Genomic DNA, 19,870 nt, shown 5'->3' on the forward strand with positions numbered 1-19,870 from the left:
AAAATTTCCTTGATCCAAGATCAGATCAAGATAAAAAAAATAAAAAAGCTCCATAAATTCTCGGAATTCTTGGAACGCTGCCTCCTTTTCCGGCTCCAATTCTCTCATGTTACGGAGCCGGCCAGAAGATGGATATTTCAAACACACAAATACATTCCATTATTATTAAATCAGACTATTAAACACGTAAGTATTAGGGCAGCTAGGTCCTCTTTGAAACCTTCGGAAGACTAATCTTTTGCTTGCGTGAAAAATAAATCAGATAAATCGTGGAAAAACAGTGAACGGTTTTCATCAGAAGTGAGTATCGACTGTTAAAATTGTGAACTTTCCGAAGGGTTTTCCCCCCAATTTGCAATTTACAGAAACACATGCGAAACATGCAGTTCTTCCTAGTAAGGCATTGCAGCTGAAGGGTTAGCACTAAGAGAGGTGGATGAGTGTGACTTTATAAAGGCAGGGCTCTGGCACAAACAGGAGGCATAACCCTGGTATGAAGGAGTTCGGAGGTGGACGCTGCACTGGGGCTTCAAGGCTTCCACAGGCTGGAAGACGCCTGCTTCTCATTAGGAACACAGACAGAAGGGAACCGTTCTGCTTAACCCTTAGAAGAGTACGTTCGTTTGGAACTTTCTTAAACGGTCTAAGTCCGTCGCTTTAAATTACCAGTAGCGATTTTTTTACGTCAGCGTTAGGAATGTTCAGTTAACCCTTTGAAGAGTAAGCTTCTTTTTTTTTTTTTAAACTGTTTGTTTCCCCCCAAAATTCGAAGTCAGTGTTCTAGAACTCCATTGCTTTCAATTATTATCAGTAGTGATTGTTACATCAGCATTAGAATGTTCAGTGAAAAGCATTCTAATCGGTTAGAATGAACTGGCACCTTAACGGGTTAAGAACATTCTAATCACATATTTGTGACCTTAAAGGGTAATGATGAGCACATCTAAGGGCCAGATTAGCTATATCTTTTACCATGTGCAAAAGATATCAGCCCCAGCAAAACAAAAAACCAAAACCAAAACCAAAAACTTTTTGTTCCACTGATTTAATTTGCCCAGATAGTGGCTTGCGTGTACAAGAACCATTTGCGCATACCAAAAAGCTTCAGTAAGCCTGGACTTGTTTTTTAGGAGTTTTTCTCTCATCATCAGAACAACCCATTGTGTGTTTTCAAGCACTCCCAAATAAAACCACCATTTCAACAGGCTGCACAAATGCGCTGTGCAGCATACTGAACGCAGATGAAAAAGGAATTAATTTCCCACCCACCCCCTCCTTCCGGCTGTGCGGGTGGAAGGAGGAGCTCTCCTTACATACCCACTGCATTCTCTCATAACTCTCCTGGTTACTCGGCAACCCTTGGTGCCCCACTACCCTACATCCCGCCTGAAACCCCCCGGAATACCAATGCTCTGTTTTTCCTGTGAGAGAGATGGGTGGGTGGGTGGGGGGGGGGGGGGGTAAATCTCCTTTAGAAAGCGGCCGCATGCAAAATCCCAGCAAAGCCATGTATGTTCTGAGAGATCCTGGTCCCGATCTTCGAAACAGCACATAATGCACGGAAGGAAAAGGCATCGGGAGAGGATAGAGGAACCAACCAAAACATCTTTGTGCATTTCTGTACGTACGTATTCATGTGTAAAACAGTCTCCACAAAGGAACACATAGTCAGTTCCAGAGCAGGGGGGAGGGGCATGTGAGTTGTGGGTGGGGCCTGTAGGGTGATGTGGGAGGGGCCTGTGAGGGGGTGGGGCGGGTCTTACCGTGTCCATGTCCTGAGACACCCTGCGCTTGCGGAGCTCCTCCATCCTGTCGCTGACGTCGCTGAAGCAGGTGTTGTAATACTCTGAGTACTCCTGGGCCAGGTCATCAATGTTGCCCAGAGAACCATCCTGTGGGAGAGAGAGAGAGGGAGATTACATTACATTACTTTATAGGCTTATTATCTTATCCAGAGTGACTTATACAACTTTTTTTTTACATTGTATCCATTTATACGCTGGATACATGAGGTATAACACACGCAGGCGAGTACCATTGACTAACAAGGGTACAGGCAGTGTCCACTGCGGGATCGAGACCGGACCTTTCACGGTTACAAGCCTCACTCCTTCCACCATTATACAACTTCCCCCGTGAGCTGGAAGGGGGGGGGGGAGGACGGAACAGGGCCTGATCCAGCTACATCTATAGGCAGGATGTGGGGGGGGGGATTCAGCTATTCATGGATTCTGGATTCTGAGCCAGGGTGGAGCAGGTTGGTTGGACACAGCAAAGATCACACTTTTTTTTTTTTTGACCAACAGTCAAAAAAATCCTACTTTTTTTTTTCTCGGTGTCCTGAGAAAGGACATTCCGGAACGTTGTTTTTCGGTCCAAAGGGCAGGCTCACGCCAGAGTTCCTGCCATTGTGCTACTCGAAGGAACCCTGGTTCCTCAAACTTAAAGGTCGCATAAGAGGTGGTCTTGGTTAAGTTAGAGCATGCACGCATACACACACACACACACACACCCAGCACCACACTGCAGCACGCCACGCCACGCACACGCACACCACACACAAACACACACACACACACACACACACACACATAGCACACACACACACGCACACACACACCAATCAAATGGATCAGACAGGAGAAGAATGCGTAATATTTCACCCTCCAAAGTCTGCAGACTCATCTGTTCCTGCAGATGACCATTGATTAAGTTCTATTTCTGCAGCTATGACTGTGACCCTCACACCAGTGGTGATTTAAAGTCTACTGCGGTCTCCTCCTCCGCCTCCTCATCCTCCTCCTCGGCACTGAGCTCATGCATGACCAGACAGCACAAATCCTCTCTCGCAGAAGCCTGCAAAAACCCCACCCCTCTCTCCCAAATCCTGTCTCCCTCCCAAACCCCATAATCGACTGATGGCAACAAAAAAAAAAGCACAAACATGAAAACCTGAAAATTCACTCATTCATGTTAGATTAGTACAGTCTTAAGAGAGTAGTGAGTCTGCCAAGTGTTGGTCATCATTAATGTAAAAGGCTGGAGTCAAAAAATCATTCTGTTGTGCTTCCCAGATGCATACTTGACCCACATCACTGACACCAGTAGCCTACTCAGAGGCGAAAAAAACCTCACAAATGTTCAAAGTTTTGGGATTTCTGAAATTCCCCCGGTGCACATTACCAAGGTCACGCGGGTGAATTGTTTTTGCACATTCCAGATTCGGTTTGGGAAAACCTAAAAGATCCCAATGGAAGGGGGGGTGTACAGATGACCTCGGTCGAGAGCTGGACCCCATTGGCTTCAGCATCCTGCCCACCTCACCCGCTGAGCCCCCCCTCCCCCCACCTCCCCACCCCACAGCATTAGTTGTCATAACGACCAGAGGAACATTCCTGAGGAACGCGTTCAGTTCTCAGTCATGACTATACCCTTTTTTTTTTGCTGTACTGAATATTTCTCTATGCATTTTCACACAATTTCACAATTTATGTCACAGTCCTAGTTTGGGATTGTCAACTCACATTCAGCGCTTCAGCGATGCTACACATACACTCACTGGTCTGGGAATGTCCTTAGCCAGGTCTGCCACAGCTGTTCCCATAGCAGGTGGATTGCGCTCATGCTCTCTTACATTGTAAGTCACTCTGGATGAGAGCTTCTGCTAAGCGCATGTCATGTAAAAGGAATGATTATCGCACGGGGAATCCCAACCTGCCGCAGTGGGCCTTTTGGAGCCAGACTAACCAACAGAAGGGGCTAGCCTGTGGGATCGATTGTCGACAGGACGAGCCACCCAAGCGGCCCAAGAAAGCAGATCTCTGATGTGGCTGTATTTCCACATTGCTGACAGGAGAGGGGAATCCAGAAGCTTCCGCTGTGTGGGGCCCGAGTGGTCACACAGCACATGGCCACCAACCGCCTCTGCACCTGGCCCTCAAGAGGAGGCCAGCACATTAACCCTTTGAAGTGTAGGATTTTCGGAACATTCTAGTGTTCTAGAACTCTGCTGCTTTCCAGGACCAGCAGTGATTGTTACATCAGCATTAGAATGTCCGGTTAAGAACATTCTAGTCGCGTATTTTTTTTTGTGACCTCACAGCTTAAAGGGTTAAAAATACCCGAGATCTCTCTCTGCCGCAGGAGAGAAAGGCCTGTCATGATGCAACAGCAGGGCAGAGCTCCGGAGGCTAGCGGCTACAGCTGCGCGCCTGACAGATCGCCTCTCCAAAAACGCCGACTGCCACATCGGGGCGGGTAAAAAATGATGGGGCCGGGAGGGTAGGAATGGGGGTCAAAACAAAAGGCCCACAGGGCTGCTGGCAAAGGGGAGATTTGTGGACTATTGTCCGGAGAGGGGGGAAGGGAATGGGGGGGGTGGGGGGGGGGGTCGCGGGGACCGAACATCTGGAGGGAGTGCAGATGAGAGGAGTCCCCATAAAACTCAGCTGCGAAGGAATTCTGCACGTGCAAGTTTTCAGCAAACGCCTGACATGTCAACCGGCAACTGACCTCCGCATCGAACAGCGCTGGAATTCGTCCGATCCTCCCCCCCCCCCCACCTCCGAAAAACACGCTTCGTCCTCCCCAGAAATCCGCGGAATGCGTCTCGATGTGATGTTCCTCACAGGACGCCAGGGTCGTTCGCCGTAAAAAAAAAGCTTCCAATCGCCGTTAAGCGGTTTCCGTGGCGATACGAGAAGAATGCGACCGCGAGGTTCGTGTTTGTCGAGATCGGCGCGGCCCTCGAGGCCACGATAAACAGGCCAGCGGCGGAATCCAGCCGTCCTCCCGGCTCTCGTGAGCGAAGGGAAACATTCCGAGCTTACGAGACTTGCGACACTCGGGGAGTTTGGGAAACATCACGAGCGGAGTAGGTGTGACCGTCCAACATTCCCCCACGTCCAGAACCAAATCTCACGAGCCACGGACATCACCCCTCAGCTATTTCCTGGCTCTCGACGGGCCTCGCGCACCCCCAAAATCGCAGAGGGCCCCCCTATCTGCGTGACCAATAACGAGGACCGCTCGCTGTGGTACGCGACACAAGGGACAGATTTTCCCGCAGAATCCGGACAATTCCAGGACCCCAGTCCGTGTTCGCGAAACGGTAATCAACACACGGTCACAAGGGAGAGTTACCGCATGACACAGATAAGCGATGTCCAAGCGATGAACTGGCTGGAAGGCTGAAACCAAACAGCCCCATGTTCAGAAAACTTCCCCGGCCAGAAGGGCTGATCCAGGATCTGTTTTGTCCGTTTCTCTCATAACGGATACGGTTAGGATTTGGACAGGGGGAAATCCTGATTCTAGATCTCGAGGCACTTCTTAAAAACACGAGCCCAACATATTCCGTGAGGAATGTGGGCACGAACGCATCCGGGTTTGAAAACTTCATCATCTGGACAGAGGCACTAAACAAAAAAGGCCATTATGCCTTTTCTGACTCTGACCGGCAGAGGTGACCCCGTGTTCTCCCCCAAAGGAAAGGCAGATGCACTCTGGACTTGGGGGGGGGGGTCCTGACAGTGAGAAGCAGGGGCTCATGCAGCTGCCTGGGAGGAATCCTGTCGCCCCGACGTCCCCCCTCCCACTGCCCCCCCTTCACCCCCCACCCCCCCCCCACCCCGCGCCGATTTCCGCTGACCTCTACCCCCTGCGTAACAGACCTCGGCGAAGACCCATTAACTGATGCATTCCGGCAATTCCGAAAAAGCCGGGTGCTTCCGAGCTCTCGAGGGGCGCGACCCGCGCCGAGCGGTTCAGCAGAGGCATTACGATACGCGGTACCAGTGGGAAAACCGGCGGCAGGCTACCGTTTAATCTCTCCACAGGCCAGTCCCCTGGGACCCAAGGTCACCAAGCACACACACATCTCACTATGCAGGATAATGGGTGAGGAGCTGGTCTCGTAACCTAAAAGGTCACAGGTTCGATTCCCGGGGCGCTGACTTTGTACCCTTGAGCAAGATGCTTAACCCGCATTGCTTCAGTATATATCCAGCTGTATAAATGGATGCAATGCAAATGCTGTGTAAAAAAAGCTCTGTAAGTCGCAGATGGATAGGAGCATCTGCTAAATGTGACATAATGTGTGCCGTGTTTATTCCTGGTTCAGTAAAAGAACGCCAGCAATCAGCCCAACACTGACAGGGCATAACTTCAGGCCAAGCACTGAGCGCTGAGAGGCCAGCATCTCGGCTGTCTCTCTCTCCTTGGCTTGTTTAATTATCTATAGCGGATTTACTTATTTATCACCGACTCAAAATGACTTGATGAATCGGGACAACAGGAACAGACCCAAGACCACCTCTGGGGCCGTTTAGATAGTTAGTTGGGTTAATCGTAGGTCACTGGAAAAGCGGATTACGCTCAAAGCGACCGCGCCGTGCTTCTAACCCCGCCCCCCCCCCCCCAACCCACCCCCCTTGGTCCAGAAAACGCAGGAGCCCCGGTCCCAGGTCACACCTGACCGTTCTCCTCAACCTTACAGCAGGGGGCGCTCTTCAGATTCCAGCACATTAAGCTGAATGCAGCGCTTCACATCATCAGACAGAGTCCTCACATCATGGCTGTGGCAACCGGGGAAAAAACAGACTGGAGTTTGTTATCTGAAAGGGTGTCTGGGTTCTGGGTCTCACGCAACGCGGAGCGGATTACAATCGCGTACAGGCGCGGCACGGTGCACCGCTTTTAACAATCTCTACCAGGACCAACGTCGGGGGAGGAGGGGAAAAAACCCCCCCTCTGACCTCATCCTGCATCCAACCAAAACAGGCTGACCCCATTTATCCATGCGAGCCCTCATTGTGCTGACTCGGCAACGCTGGAAGGGAATTGTTCAAACCGCGCAATCTACGGAGAGCAGTTTCCTGAGATTGGAATTTTTTTTTTTTTTTTTTTAAAGAGTCCCGATTTACCCAGCTGGCATTTAAACTCGAGGGCGTTTTTTGTGTGGCCACAGATTCGCTGGATTATATCAGCATTACGGCGCTCAAGGGCCTGTTTGCAATCATACGAGGAGACGCGACGTGTGCCAGCACGCTGGGGTTTTCCCCAAAAAACGTGACTAGAAAAGGCATGGGGAAAGGTGAAATGACATTCACAATGACACGAAAGAAGAGACTAGGAAAATCAGGTGGCAAGGCATTCATGTTGTCACGCTCTTGTCCAATATTACGAAATATCACAAAACATTGCGTTATACGAAACATGAAAAAAAAAAAACCTTGTTTTCGATTTCATGAAACGCCATCAATTCCAGAAAATGAGGTGGAGTTTGCACTGCCAAAAAGAGGAAAGAGATTTCCAAAGTGTTTGCTGAAACTCAATAACCTTGCCAATCAAAAAAAAAAAAAAAAAGACAAAGACAAAAGGCTGGATAATGTTGGAATAGGATCTGGATAGAACCCTTGGAAACCTTTTCCATGGTCTGCTCAATATCACAATATTGTTCAATATCACATGCTTGCAATATAATGCGCAGCAGATATGTGCTAGAGAAAGAAATAAAACCTTAAAAAAAGAAGCACTGCAGTGCTTCATCACTGTCCCGGGACAGACTGGGTAACAAACCAGTAACCATATACCGTCACCAGGGAGGAAGAACCGCATGACACAGATAACAATGGCCGACCGGGCGGTGAATTAGCTGAAAGGGGGGGCTGCTCAAAGGCCTGAAACCAGAGGTTTGTGATGTAAGCCCGGGCTAACAAAGCCGTGAGTGATGACATCATTATCGGCCGCGGGAGAGAAACGACACCGCCGTCCGGGGCGCTCCGAGCGCGCCGGAGACCGATTGGTCGATCCCCGCTCTTCCTGCTGCGCTTGGACAATGCGAGAGTCACGTGACCGCGAAGACCCGAGACGTGAGACGTGAGACCTGGCTTGCTTGGGTCACGAGGAAGGGGGGGGGGGGGGGGGGGGTCCCGTCGCAACCTTTACCGTAAAAGAATAAGAAAATATCCTTCCCCTCCCCCTCCCTCTGTCCATCCATCCATCCATCATTCCCACTCTTTCCTGTACTCCTGCTCATGTTGGGCTCTGGTACAAGGCCAGGCCTACTGAGATCCAATAAAGCAAAAAAACCTCCGAAGGTCAGCTTCCTGTCCTGATCTCTGCCAGTGAATCATACAGGAAGAAGAAGAAGAAGAAGAATGAGGTAAAGTATGGAGAAGACCTGCCCTGGACTAGTCATAGAAAGAAGGGGAAGACAGTGTGTTTGTGTGTGTGTGTTCGTGCGTGCATACATGCATGCATATGTGTGTGTGTATGTATGTGTGTGGCGTGTGCGTCTTAGTCTTTATGTGTGCATTGTGTGCGTGTGCTTGTATGTGTATGTATGCGCATATGTATGTATGTGTGCGATGTGTTTGTGTGTTTTTGTGGGGGGGGGGTGAGAGGTTATGGGCAGCTTCCTGAGGAAATCCACAGGGCAGAAAGAAGAGAAGTGGGGGGGGGGCAGGGTGAGTTTGGAGGGAGGGGGGCACCAAAGTCACAGTAAAGAGACTGGGCCTAGTGGGGATCAGTTAGCCTCTTAGTGGGATCTTCGAGCCCTCCTTAGTGGGGACTCAGTTCGAGCCCTCCTTAGTGGGGACTCAGTTCGAGCCCTCCTTAGTGGGGACTCTGAGCCCTCCTTTATGAGACGCCTGCTGTTTGCACACAGTGGCAGGGCTGGAAGGACTCAGGGCACGATTGAGTCATTTTCACCCCCCACCCCTCCCCCCACCCCACCCCCACCCTTCCCTCGTCCCAAACTATGCAGCACCTCCCCACCGATTTGGACAGCCTCTAGCCTTGGCCCAGAGAGCCGCGATGTGATCTAATCCGGCTGTCACAAGCCGCTCCAGCCAGCGGCTTTAAGGCTCAAACGCAAAGTCAAGCCTTCGGGGGGGGCGGGGGGGAGGGGGGGCGCTGACGCACACACCAATCAAAAGGCAGCAGCCGCGATGACACTCAGCTCCATCGCTCAAAAACTGCCACAGCGTGTCACTCACTGACCGACATATATTATTACGCCCTCCCCAACCTACCCGCCATGTTTTAAAAAAAAAAAAGCACCCCAGGTTATTTTGTAGAAGTCATCCCCCCCGCCCCCCTCCCCCCATAAGGGGATGACAGACCTCCTTTCATGCGCCCTGTGCGCAAGTACAGTACGACACACAGTCAGCCATTCAGATATGCGGTTAAATCGTTAAGCGCTGAGCGTAAAATCACGCCCGTAAACGAAGGAGCTGACCTACATAGGCAGCTGCTGTAGGAGCCTGTGGCAGCAACAGCTGGAGGAGGAGGTGGGGGTGGAGGAGGAGGTGAATGAAGAGGTGGGGTGGAGGAGGAGGTGAATGAGGAGGTGGGGTGGAGGAGGAGGTGGGGGTGGAGGTGAATGAGGAAGTGGGGGTGGAGGAGGAGGTGAATGAGGAGGTGGGGTGGAGGAGGAGGTGGGGGTGGAGGTGAATGAGGAAGTGGGGGTGGAGGAGGAGGTGAATGAGGAGGTAGAGGAGGTGGGGCTGTAGGGGGAGGTGAATGAAATAAAACACTGCTTCACAATGAGACCTGGGTGGAGCTCAGGTGTGTCACGCACACCCCCTTCTGTGTTTGGGGAGGTGCAGAAATACAGCCGCAGGAGGCCAGGGGCGTTTTTGTCAGGTCGGCTGCGGTGTCAAGGCCCAACACCCACGCCGGAGCGGGGGGGGCGGTTGGTGCAACAAAGAGGCCCGATCCTTTTCAGGACGTCCCCCACCAGACTGCTGCTCTTAATTATGCGATAATCCCAATGCTTTTATTCGGGCGCGATATTTGTATGAAGTGGTGAGTTACAGCTGCGAACGGCACATTCGTCTTCTGCGCAAGCCTCTGACCGGGCCCCATACCGCGGGTGAGTCAGCTTTAGTGTACACACAGCCGCTTAGGAGGCTAAGCCCAAATAACTGGTTGGAAGGAACACCAGCAAACACAGCAGACCCCCCGGGAAAGGAGTTGTGCACCCACCCCCGACCTACTTCCACATTGGGTATGAGAGGGAGTGAGACACACACACACACACACACACACACACTCACTCACCAACCCACCCACTCACACACACACACACACTCACCAACCCACCCACCCACACACAGACACTCACCAACCCACCATCACACTCCACACACACACCACACTCACCAACCACACACTCACACACATACTCACACACACACACACCACCACCCACCCACCACACAACAACTCACAAACCCACCCACTCACACACACACACACACACACACACACACACACACACTCTTTTCGCTCGCCTCCTTACCCAGGTGTTTGAGCGCTACCCACTGAACCCAGGCCCTGCTCTTCTACACAGAGATGCCACGAGCCAGCCCTGGACACAGAGGCTGATTTACTCCGAGCAGCCCTGGACACAGAGGCTGATTTACTCCGAGCAGCCCTGGACACAGAGGCTGATTTACTCCGAGCAGCCCTGGACACAGAGGCTGATTTACTCCGAGCAGCCCTGGATACAGAGGCTGATTTACTCCGAGCAGCCCTGGACACAGAGGCTGATTTACTCCGAGCAGCCCTGGACACAGAGGCTGATTTACTCCGAGCAGCCCTGGACACCAGCGGTCATGTGAGAGGGCCGAATGGAGCTGGCTCTCTGAACCGGGCCCACAGAGCGGCACTGTCGAGGGCCGAGACTCCAGCAGCAAGCCCACTTCCTGGCAAAGCCGCACGGAACCACAGTTCTGCTACACTCATTAAGCAGTAATGAATATTTATCAGGCCTTTAGAGGCCACACCTATGCTCCTATGCTAAAAATACATCCTCAGACCCATTTGCTGCTTGAGGCACAAGAACTTCTCAGTCCCTCTTACACAGTTTAGGCAATTAACAGTGTAGGTTTGCGCATTTGACACTTCCAAGTAAGTTACACATCAACCTAAATGTTTTTTTTTTCCCCAGTCAGTGTTCTAGAACTCCATTGCCCTCAATTACCAGAAGCCATTGTTGCATCATCACTGGAATGTTCAGTTAAGAACGTTCTAATCAGATAGTTGTGACCTCACACCTTAAAAGGGTAAATGACTACCATGGGTTGTAGCCATAACAACCCAGCATCAGCTCTTTCAGGCCCACTTATCTTCTTGAGAGCACTTGCGGAATTCTCTACAGATAAGAGCATCTTTCCAGACATGCGTAGCAGTAGGTTCAGTCAAACACACCAAAGCCTGACTTCTCACTGACTTCGAGACACCCGTCGTGCTTGGTCAGAACCGCAAACGAAGGGTGCACAAACGAGGGAATTCTCATTTAACGCATTCCCACGTGCCACGGCGGTTCTGTGGTAGGCCGCAGATGAAGCCTACGCATCAGACCGAGGGAGTGACACACATTTCCTCAGCCTCTGCAGGACGGAAAGTTGTGTGGGGACCGTCACATGACTCTTTACTCAGCGCGAGACCAGTCTAATATAGAAAAATTACATAAGAGCTTCCTGGAAAATGAACCAAGACAGACAACATCCAACCACAAGCAGAGTACTAGCATGCGATATGTCGCTCTTGGCCATTAACTGAATAAATAAATAAATAAATATGATAATTTATGTGCACGCACAGCTTCACACTACTTTCTGGAGGGGCGGAGGAAATCATTTCCTCCTCAAGTCAAACATCATACAGTAAATATCATTACAGTGCGAACAGAAGCACGTCTGTTCATGTAACCATGGGGATACTTACACCACCTGCAGAATGAAGAGTCGTTGCGTTTTCCGTTAACGTAGACACAGCATCGCTATGAATTTTGGATGGTTCCTTAGTTACTTCATCCCCGTATCCTAGCAACAGCATTACAATGCGACAAGCGTACCGCCTTCCATAACGACAAACAAATAGCAAAGTTTCTGAGGAATACAACGATGCAAGTGACCGTGAGTGTATTAACTTAACTGGAAAAGTTAGAAATAACGTTCTCCGTTACAGCCAATGGAAAGTCACCGCACAGCCAGCGCCAGGTTGGCCTCCCCAACGCAAGACACTGCCCAACTGTCGCCATCGCTTACGATGCGCGGCACAAACGGCATCCCGCCGCCAGTGTCTGTCAGCTCGAGCGGCCGCGATCGCTCCGGAATGAGAACGCATACATCCGAGCGCCAGTCAAACCAATTAATCCGTCTCTCCGGCGAGACGCGTCCATCTGATGCCGCTGGAGGAAAGACTATACCCATCAAATTCTACTGAGCTTTCCCTCAAGGGTAGCCCCCCAGGGTAGCATCTAATACCCCCCCACCCCCTCCCTCCCCTCCCCTTACAGGGTTGCCCCCAGCCACATTAAAATTGTAAAAGGGTTCATAAGAACACACAGGCCCACCAGCGCCAGGACGTCCTGTGCATCGCAAGTAGCCTGTAGATTTAGTGCGGACCCTCTTTAGTCTGGGACCCCTAAATGTGGACACAGGCCTCCTGAGGTGATAAATTCAGTTAGGACATATGGCAGGGGTTCTCTGTTTCCTTCCCAATTTCAGAGTTTGGTCAATGGGAGGGAGGGGGCCGGTGGGGGACAGACTTGCCTCACTCCTCGGACTGAGGCCATTCACACACAGTTTACACTGTACAAACACAGCTGAAGCCAGCCAATGAGCACGCTGCAATTTGTTATACATTTCCAATCAACTTCGGTTAACTACATCCCAGCAGTCAAGTTTGTGTATTGAGGCACGGTTGCCTTTGTTCTGATCGACTTATCACGGTCATTTCGCACATCCCTGGCAACTGCAATGTTTCAATGGCCATCAAAGCTACCATGGATGTTAAAAAAAGAGAAGGTAATAATAATGATTTGATGCTACTTTTAAAACTTCCCTCTCAAAACTGGCCAGGGTATTTAATAGAACTCGCTTAGTTATATAAGCGAACTACATTTCACAATGAGCTGGAGGACGTAACTAATAAATAAACAAACAAATACATTTAGCTACAAACTCAAAGATGACTAGAGCTCATGTTGTTTGTTTAAAAAAATGTGTTGGGAAAGCAATTAACTGGAATAAAACTTGATACAGTCTTAAACAGTTTTAGTCTGGAAACAATCTACATGCACGCAACTACCTGGTCGGTTCATTAATAAGTGTGAAAAAGACACGCTGCTGATTTAGCCGGCTAGCCAGAAAGCAATTAACAAATGGAACACAACGAACAGGGCAATTACGCAGGATTAGACAAATTATTTCAACTCTCAACAGTTTAAGGATCAAACGAAATGGGCTGTGAATGTAAAACACTATCTCGGCCCAAAATACTAACTGAATAGGCTAATTCAATTTTCGGGATTGTTTTCCGTCGCGGCAGACGTGCGTTTCCCAAAACGCAATCCCTTCAACAAGTGGCAAAAATTCCCAAAAGACCCACAGGGCAGGGTTTAGCCAGTAAAAGTATCCTAAACGAACAGATGAGTTTGCGTGTTTTACAGTGGTCGACTTAGTAGTGGTCAATCAAAGTTGCCAGAACATAGATACAGAGCTGTGAAACTATTAAATCCCCAATCGGACTAGGCTATAGGCGCTTGCATGCCGAATTGGATTCACCAACTGGTTTTCCCCGTACCAGTCCATCGGGGCTAGCAAACTTGTTTCAGCGTAGGCTACTGTTTGGTTATTCGTTAACATCAATGACAAATGGAGAAGAATTAAAATTAAAATGGCTGGGAGCCACATACCATTTTTATGCGATCTCCGATATCATTGAGAGCCGGATCATCCAATGCCAACGAGCTCCGCATAAACTATTTGGAAGACAGAATCCTGTAGTCCGATTCCAAAGGGAAAAAAAACGCTGCACCATATATTGATAATCGAAACAAATTTAAAGTTTCAACGCAAGCCTTTTTTCCAGGATGCGACAGACAACTCCGCAATTTACACGTAGCCTACTTGCTCCCGTCAATAGTCTGACAAGACAATGAGACCCCCTTTTCATTAACACGAGTGAGAAGCCTTTAGTCAGTTGGCTGTTACCTTCCTGTTTACCCCTCCCCCCCCCACCCCCCCACCCCAGACGCCCCAAACTTACCAGCATCCCCATCACATCTGTCCATAGTTTAGAGAAACTGTCAGACAAGTTGCTGTCTGCCTGATTCTCCGGAGCGGAGGACGCGCGGTTCTCCTCCATGGTTCTGATCGGTCTCCTCGGTTGAGCCGAGTTTTTAGTCCAGGAACACAAGGAATGACATGGGTTTCTTTGCGCTCCGGCTGTGCTGGCAAGCACCTTTGGAAGTAAAAGCAACGTTGATCTCACCCCTCACAACTGTCACCATTCCTTTCCGCGTATGTTTTTAAAGTTGACATCCATAGGGATCCAAAATATTCCTACTGTGACAACACAAACCCGCCCGACCAAAGATAAACCGCACAGGCTACGCTTCGTCGCCGCATACACTGTTTCTAACCATTATTATTTGCATCAAAACAAGACAGCGTCAAAGAGTTTGCCAAAGTCAGGCAGTACGGGTGCTGAGATTCCTTCTAAAAAAAAGTTGACTAGATTAGTTCTCTGCACCGCGATGCCAGTCCGCTGGCCTGAACCAAAACTTACAGCAGGGGTGGCCCCAAAAATATCTACGAAAATATCGACCAAATACAAATGCCCCCCCTTCGACACGTCGTAAACGAAAACAACAACGCAAAGCTAGTAAAACAATGTACTAACATCGGGCGTGGTTTTCCAGCTTTAATCCTAAATTAAGGAAACATTCCCGTTGCGTTCTTGTTGTTGCCAAACTCTCCACACGCCCGTCTCCAAAATGAACTCCCCCTAACTTCACATGACCGTTCTCCCCACCCAGCAAAAACAGCTCGGCAACAAAAGATACTCAAATGTCAGTGCACTGTACGTGGAATTGGAGCCGACCAGAAAATACATTTATTGGTCATTTCTTTAAATAAGACCATAAATCTGATTGCTTGGCATAGTTTTTTAACGTTTTCAGGCAGATGAAGGTCGAACAGTCCTATGCTATATAAAGGTTTTATTGTTGTCTTTTTCCGCCAATGCTTTCTCCCCATTGATAAGCAACAGACAAAAAAAAAACTTTCATTCTTCAGACCATTGTTTAAAAACAAAAGCGCACAAGAAATGTATTTTAAGGAATGACGTTTTTATGTCCTATTAATGTTACCAAATGTAACCAATCAACAGGCTAGGAATTGTTCCCAGTGAAAGGCATTTTAGAATAATTAGGCCTAATGGTATACCACTGTGGCAAACTGCAAGTGGTAAATATTCATTTAAAAAAATACAATATAGCCTACATTATACATCGTCTCAATATACATGGTGGTAATGTCCTAATTAAACCGAAATGAACAATGTATGAATACAAATGTGACACATCTACAGGGTTCATCATTACAATGGGCGAGTGAAATGATACCTGCAAGAAAATTATACGGTGACATGCAGCAAACCCGTGATCATGAAATAGCCCCATCATGAGTCAAACATGACTGGCTGCTGCACACGTATGAGGGGCTTAGCACGCTGTAAATAAACCTGAAGCTGCTAGACGTTGGTCAGATTTTAATTTGAGTTCGTCACGGCGAAGCTTTTGGTCAATTAAATGCAGAACTGTATATTTAGGGAGGCGAAGGAGTAGTCCATTCCCCTGCAAAAATTAATGCTAGCGCAGTGCGTCTGGGGGGAAAAAATGCACAGACTGGCAAACGTATTGTCTTCTCGCAGTTACCCTGGAGACAATATGTAATTTTCCCCACTAAATCCAAGTCGTGTAGGCTTCGAAAATGACTTCAGGTCCTTTCCTTTAGGTTCTCCATTACAATCAATGTCTCTTTACTGTAAAGGAACGTGGCAATTTTTGTGGTTGTGGTTAAAAAAAGGCGTCCAACTGCAACACTGTCTGTAAAGCACCATTACTGCGATTCCCACAGACTAGCCAACTGGAAATAGCTTAGCAGATATAATACTAAGCTTTCTGTAGGTTCCAATTTTGCAAACGTGTTACAGTCACGATAATGGTTACGTGCACTGCGGTATAAACATACGTGAAAATGTGACGTAAGAAAAAGCCATGTCGGCGTCAGCCAACACGCGATATGAATGGCCGTGGCACACTTAAGTAATCTAAGTGAAGTCAACAATGATAAAATAATCTTATGACACCAAACAAGATAGAGTAATTGACTTGAAATTGAAATGCCCTACGACAATCTCTCTGCTAAGAGTGGAATCTGTGTATTTTAAAATGATGTGGTGAAATGAGGGGAGGGGATGGGGGTTTTTTGGTAAATGATGAAGAGATGGAGATATATTTAGGTTGAGAGTGGTGGTGGTTGGGCATTATTGTCTTTTCCTTTTTTGAAGGGGGTGGGTGATTTGGGTGGTAAAAATGGCATTGGGGTATTTATGGAATGGTTTTTTTTACACTTCTCCCACTGCGGGTGGATGGTAGATTGTACAAAGCAATGAGCGATACAGGTTTTATTCACAGTGGTACTTTAACATGGTGATTTTCTGTCAGAAATAGAAATGTAGCCTTTGCCAATGCTTTAGATGAATAAATGAGTGATTATCCAATAGCATTTTATTATGTACAACTTCTGTAGCACTCTAAAATGATTTTAATGACTGACACTGATCTCTCCCACTCTCTCTCTCTCCCTCCCTCCCTCTCCCTCTCCCTCTGTCTCTCTCTCCCTTCTCTCTCTCAGAACTCCTGCCATGGATCCCACCAGTGCACCATCCGCAGTTCACGCCAAATGAAGAAGAGATCCAGGCCTTCTGGAAGAGCAGCTCAAGAGTGAAAACAGGCCAGCCAGTCAAGGGCCAGAGCAGTGGTCTCCAACCCTGGTCCTGGAGAGCAACGGGGTCTGCTGGTTTTCATAGTGACTCTGCACTTCATGAATCAATTAGAGCAGTTGATTACACAGTTAACTCAACTCACCTGGTGTCTTGGGTCTCAACTGGGTGCTGATTTTAAGGTGAAAACAAAAAACCAGCAGACCCTGTAGCTCTCCAGGACCAGGGTTGGAGACCACTATATATATATATATGGGCCGTGTTTCTTTTTCCCCCATACATTTCACGGGCTCCGTACAACCAACAAAAAAAAACCAACAGCGCATTCGTGGTCAATGGCAGGGTCAATCTGCTGTCTTTGCAAAGACTGGCAAAAGTAACCAGAGGTCAAAATCTTACGTTTCCCAGAGCCCTTTCACTCTTCTGCATTTCGGGAAGCGAAAAAGAGACATTTTTTTTTCGCAGCGGTGAAAGTTTGGTGCAGCGATGAGCTGGAGATCAAATGGAGGAGGAGGCTGCTATGCAAACCGTAGATCCTCGGAGGCTTATAATATTTCCCTCTTAAGCCAAAAAAAAGAGAAAAAAAGGAGAAAAAAAATAGACAAAAGTAACTCGACGCTGAGGACGTATCGCATGTCCCCGCATTGTGGAAGTGATAAGAAGCTCTTTTTCCTTGCGAAGCATCTGAGCGACGCCATTGTGAGGAAGAAAAACCTTCACTGCTCCCAGCATGCACTTCTCTGAAAAACAGGCTCTTGCTGAACGGCAACAGCTGCGAGGACCTTGTGACAGATACCAGGGGTAGAGAGGGAGAGAAAACAGCAGAGGAGAAATTCCTGAGACACGCTTCTTCTTCTTCTTTTTCTTCTTCTTCTTCTTCCTCTTCTTCTTCTTCTTCTTCTTCTTCTCCTCCTCCTCCTCCTCCTCTTCGCAAACACTGAACAGGAGGATCAGAAACAAGGAGGGACGTTGCCCGGAGAAACGCCTCCCGCTGTGTAAAAAAAAAAAAAAAAAAAAAATTGCCCGCTTTTGAATCGGTTATCTTCCCCGATTCGGTCGGACCCGGGCGACTTTGACGTCCCGCACGCCTTGCTTCAGGGCTCTGTATCAAACAATGCATTTCGTTTTTTTTTTTTTTAAAGCCGGTCACACCCCTTCCTCCCCCCTGGCCCCTTCCATCTACATAATATGACTAAATCCCAAAGAACCGTAAAGGTCTGGGTTTAAAAAAAAAGAAAAAAGAAAGGCCTTTCTCAGGCTGAAGTTCCTCGACAGCTGTTGGGTCAGTATCCTGTTTACAACCTTTAAGCACTGAAAGAGCTGAAACGTTAGCCAGCTTTGTTCTTTTTTCTCTTTTTTTAAGAAAAAAAAAAACTTTCTGAGAATGCCAGGTTTGTGCAAGGCCTGTCTCTTTAACTTTTAGACCTTCCTTTGTGAATTCTGGGCAAAGCCTCACGACGGTGGAATCTACGAAGTGGGAAACCCTTCAGGAAGGGTTTGCTTAATGTCTTCCTGTTGCCAGGTTCTCGTTGCTGTCTCACCGAACCCTCCTCCCCCCCCCCTCCCCCTCCCAAGACAATAAAACAGGGAACAGACTATTGTGGTGTCATCTTTTTCTGGTAGGAAACAGAGATCACGCACCACCAATCACAGAGTACATTGGTAACAACCAACAGAATAACGCCCATGGTGATTGGTGGATGTCTTTTGCCTTTACGTCTAAGCAAGAAATAGAACCCACCAGTTCTATGCTCTTGGCATCGTGCTACTGGTCGTTATCGGCATATTCTGATTGGAGGAGCTCCTCTCTGTTTTCTACCAAAAAGGTGACATCACATCTGTCTTACCCATATCTTATTTGGCCCCTCAACCCCCCACTCTCCTCATGGTGTCAAATGGCCTTCCTTTCCCACCCCCTGTTGTGAAGCAGACCCAACCCCCCCCAGCCCACCTGTACCACTAATGAAGAGGTGGGGGGGCGGGGAGCCATTTAAGTCAATACCCCCCGTTCGAAAGCACAATTGTCAAGGAAGCAGTTAATTCCATCCAAGCATTCGCAGATCATGCGATCAAGGTGTCACTTTGTCAGACGGAGTTAATTCTACACCCCACCGCCTGCATTGTATTCCAATCTCCTGCTTTAATCCCAATACATTTAAAGGCCCTCTTGTGCATGATGACTTTACAGGACAATTCAGGCATGCGGCAGACTGCCTGTACAGATAACGTTCCTTCACGTACAATCCGTTTATACAGCTGGATATATACTGAGGCAGGTCAGGATTAAGCACTTTGGGCATTCAAGCGTACACCAGCAATGCCCCAAATGGGACTGGAAACCGCAACCTCTGGGTTACAAGCCCAGTTCCCTATAACTACTATACTACACGGCCACAGAATTGCGCTAATTGACTATATAAACAAAATAACAGAAACTGCAAAGACTGCACCACAGACAATATGCAGAATCACACATAAAATATAAAACACTGGAAAAGCTGACCAAACAGTCAATGGCAAAAATGCAACTGTAACCGATGCTAATCCACACTGTAAATGCAGGGGGGGGGGAAAAAAATAAGAAGATCAAGTTTTCAGTACTCTAAAAAAAAATACCCAGGGACCAGCTTGTGGGAGAGCAGTGATGTCACCAGTAGCTTAGACACACTCCTTTTGCGTTTTTTTTTTTTTTGGGGGGGGGGGGGGCATAACTCAAGACAGCCGTGAAATGCGGACGACTCGACTCGCTAGCGTGATCACATCCAACGCAAAATCCGTCCCTTGCAACTTCATCCCAGGCAAAGGCGAAGGCAGACCACCCCCCCCCCCCCCACCCCCCCCCCAAACCCAAAACAGACCCCCCCCCCCGCCTCTCCACCCATCCCCCCCTCCCATAAACCCTGCACCTGCTGGATTAATGGCTGCCTTGTCTGTCAGCGGGGCGCAGCGGCGGCAGCGGTATCCGGGACGAATTGATATTCCGCGGAGGAGAGGGGACCGGGGGGGACGGCCCAGTTAGCGGCTCTCACACACAGAGGAGAGGAGCGTTTCCTCCACGGGGGCC

General features: G+C 48.7%; 1 protein-coding gene across 8 annotated transcripts in view; it reads right to left on the reverse strand.

The window, feature by feature from the left end:
* sash1a (SAM and SH3 domain containing 1a) overlaps window positions 1-19,870 on the reverse strand; it is a 310,513-nt gene that overhangs the window by 56,346 nt on the left and 234,297 nt on the right. For 6 of the 8 annotated variants that reach the window (XM_064340471.1, XM_064340469.1, XM_064340464.1 and 3 more), the window contains exon 2: window positions 1,764-1,892. In XM_064340471.1, the coding sequence (XP_064196541.1) occupies window positions 1,764-1,892 (129 nt within the window). Of the gene's footprint in view, window positions 1-1,763; window positions 1,893-13,711; window positions 13,988-14,064; window positions 14,737-19,870 lie in introns of those variants that run through there. The other 2 variants (XM_064340465.1, XM_064340466.1) reach the window with 2 other exon arrangements.

This window comes from Anguilla rostrata, chromosome 6 (genome assembly GCF_018555375.3).
Source record: "Anguilla rostrata isolate EN2019 chromosome 6, ASM1855537v3, whole genome shotgun sequence".
In the NCBI taxonomy this organism is placed as follows: Eukaryota; Metazoa; Chordata; class Actinopteri; order Anguilliformes; family Anguillidae; genus Anguilla; species Anguilla rostrata.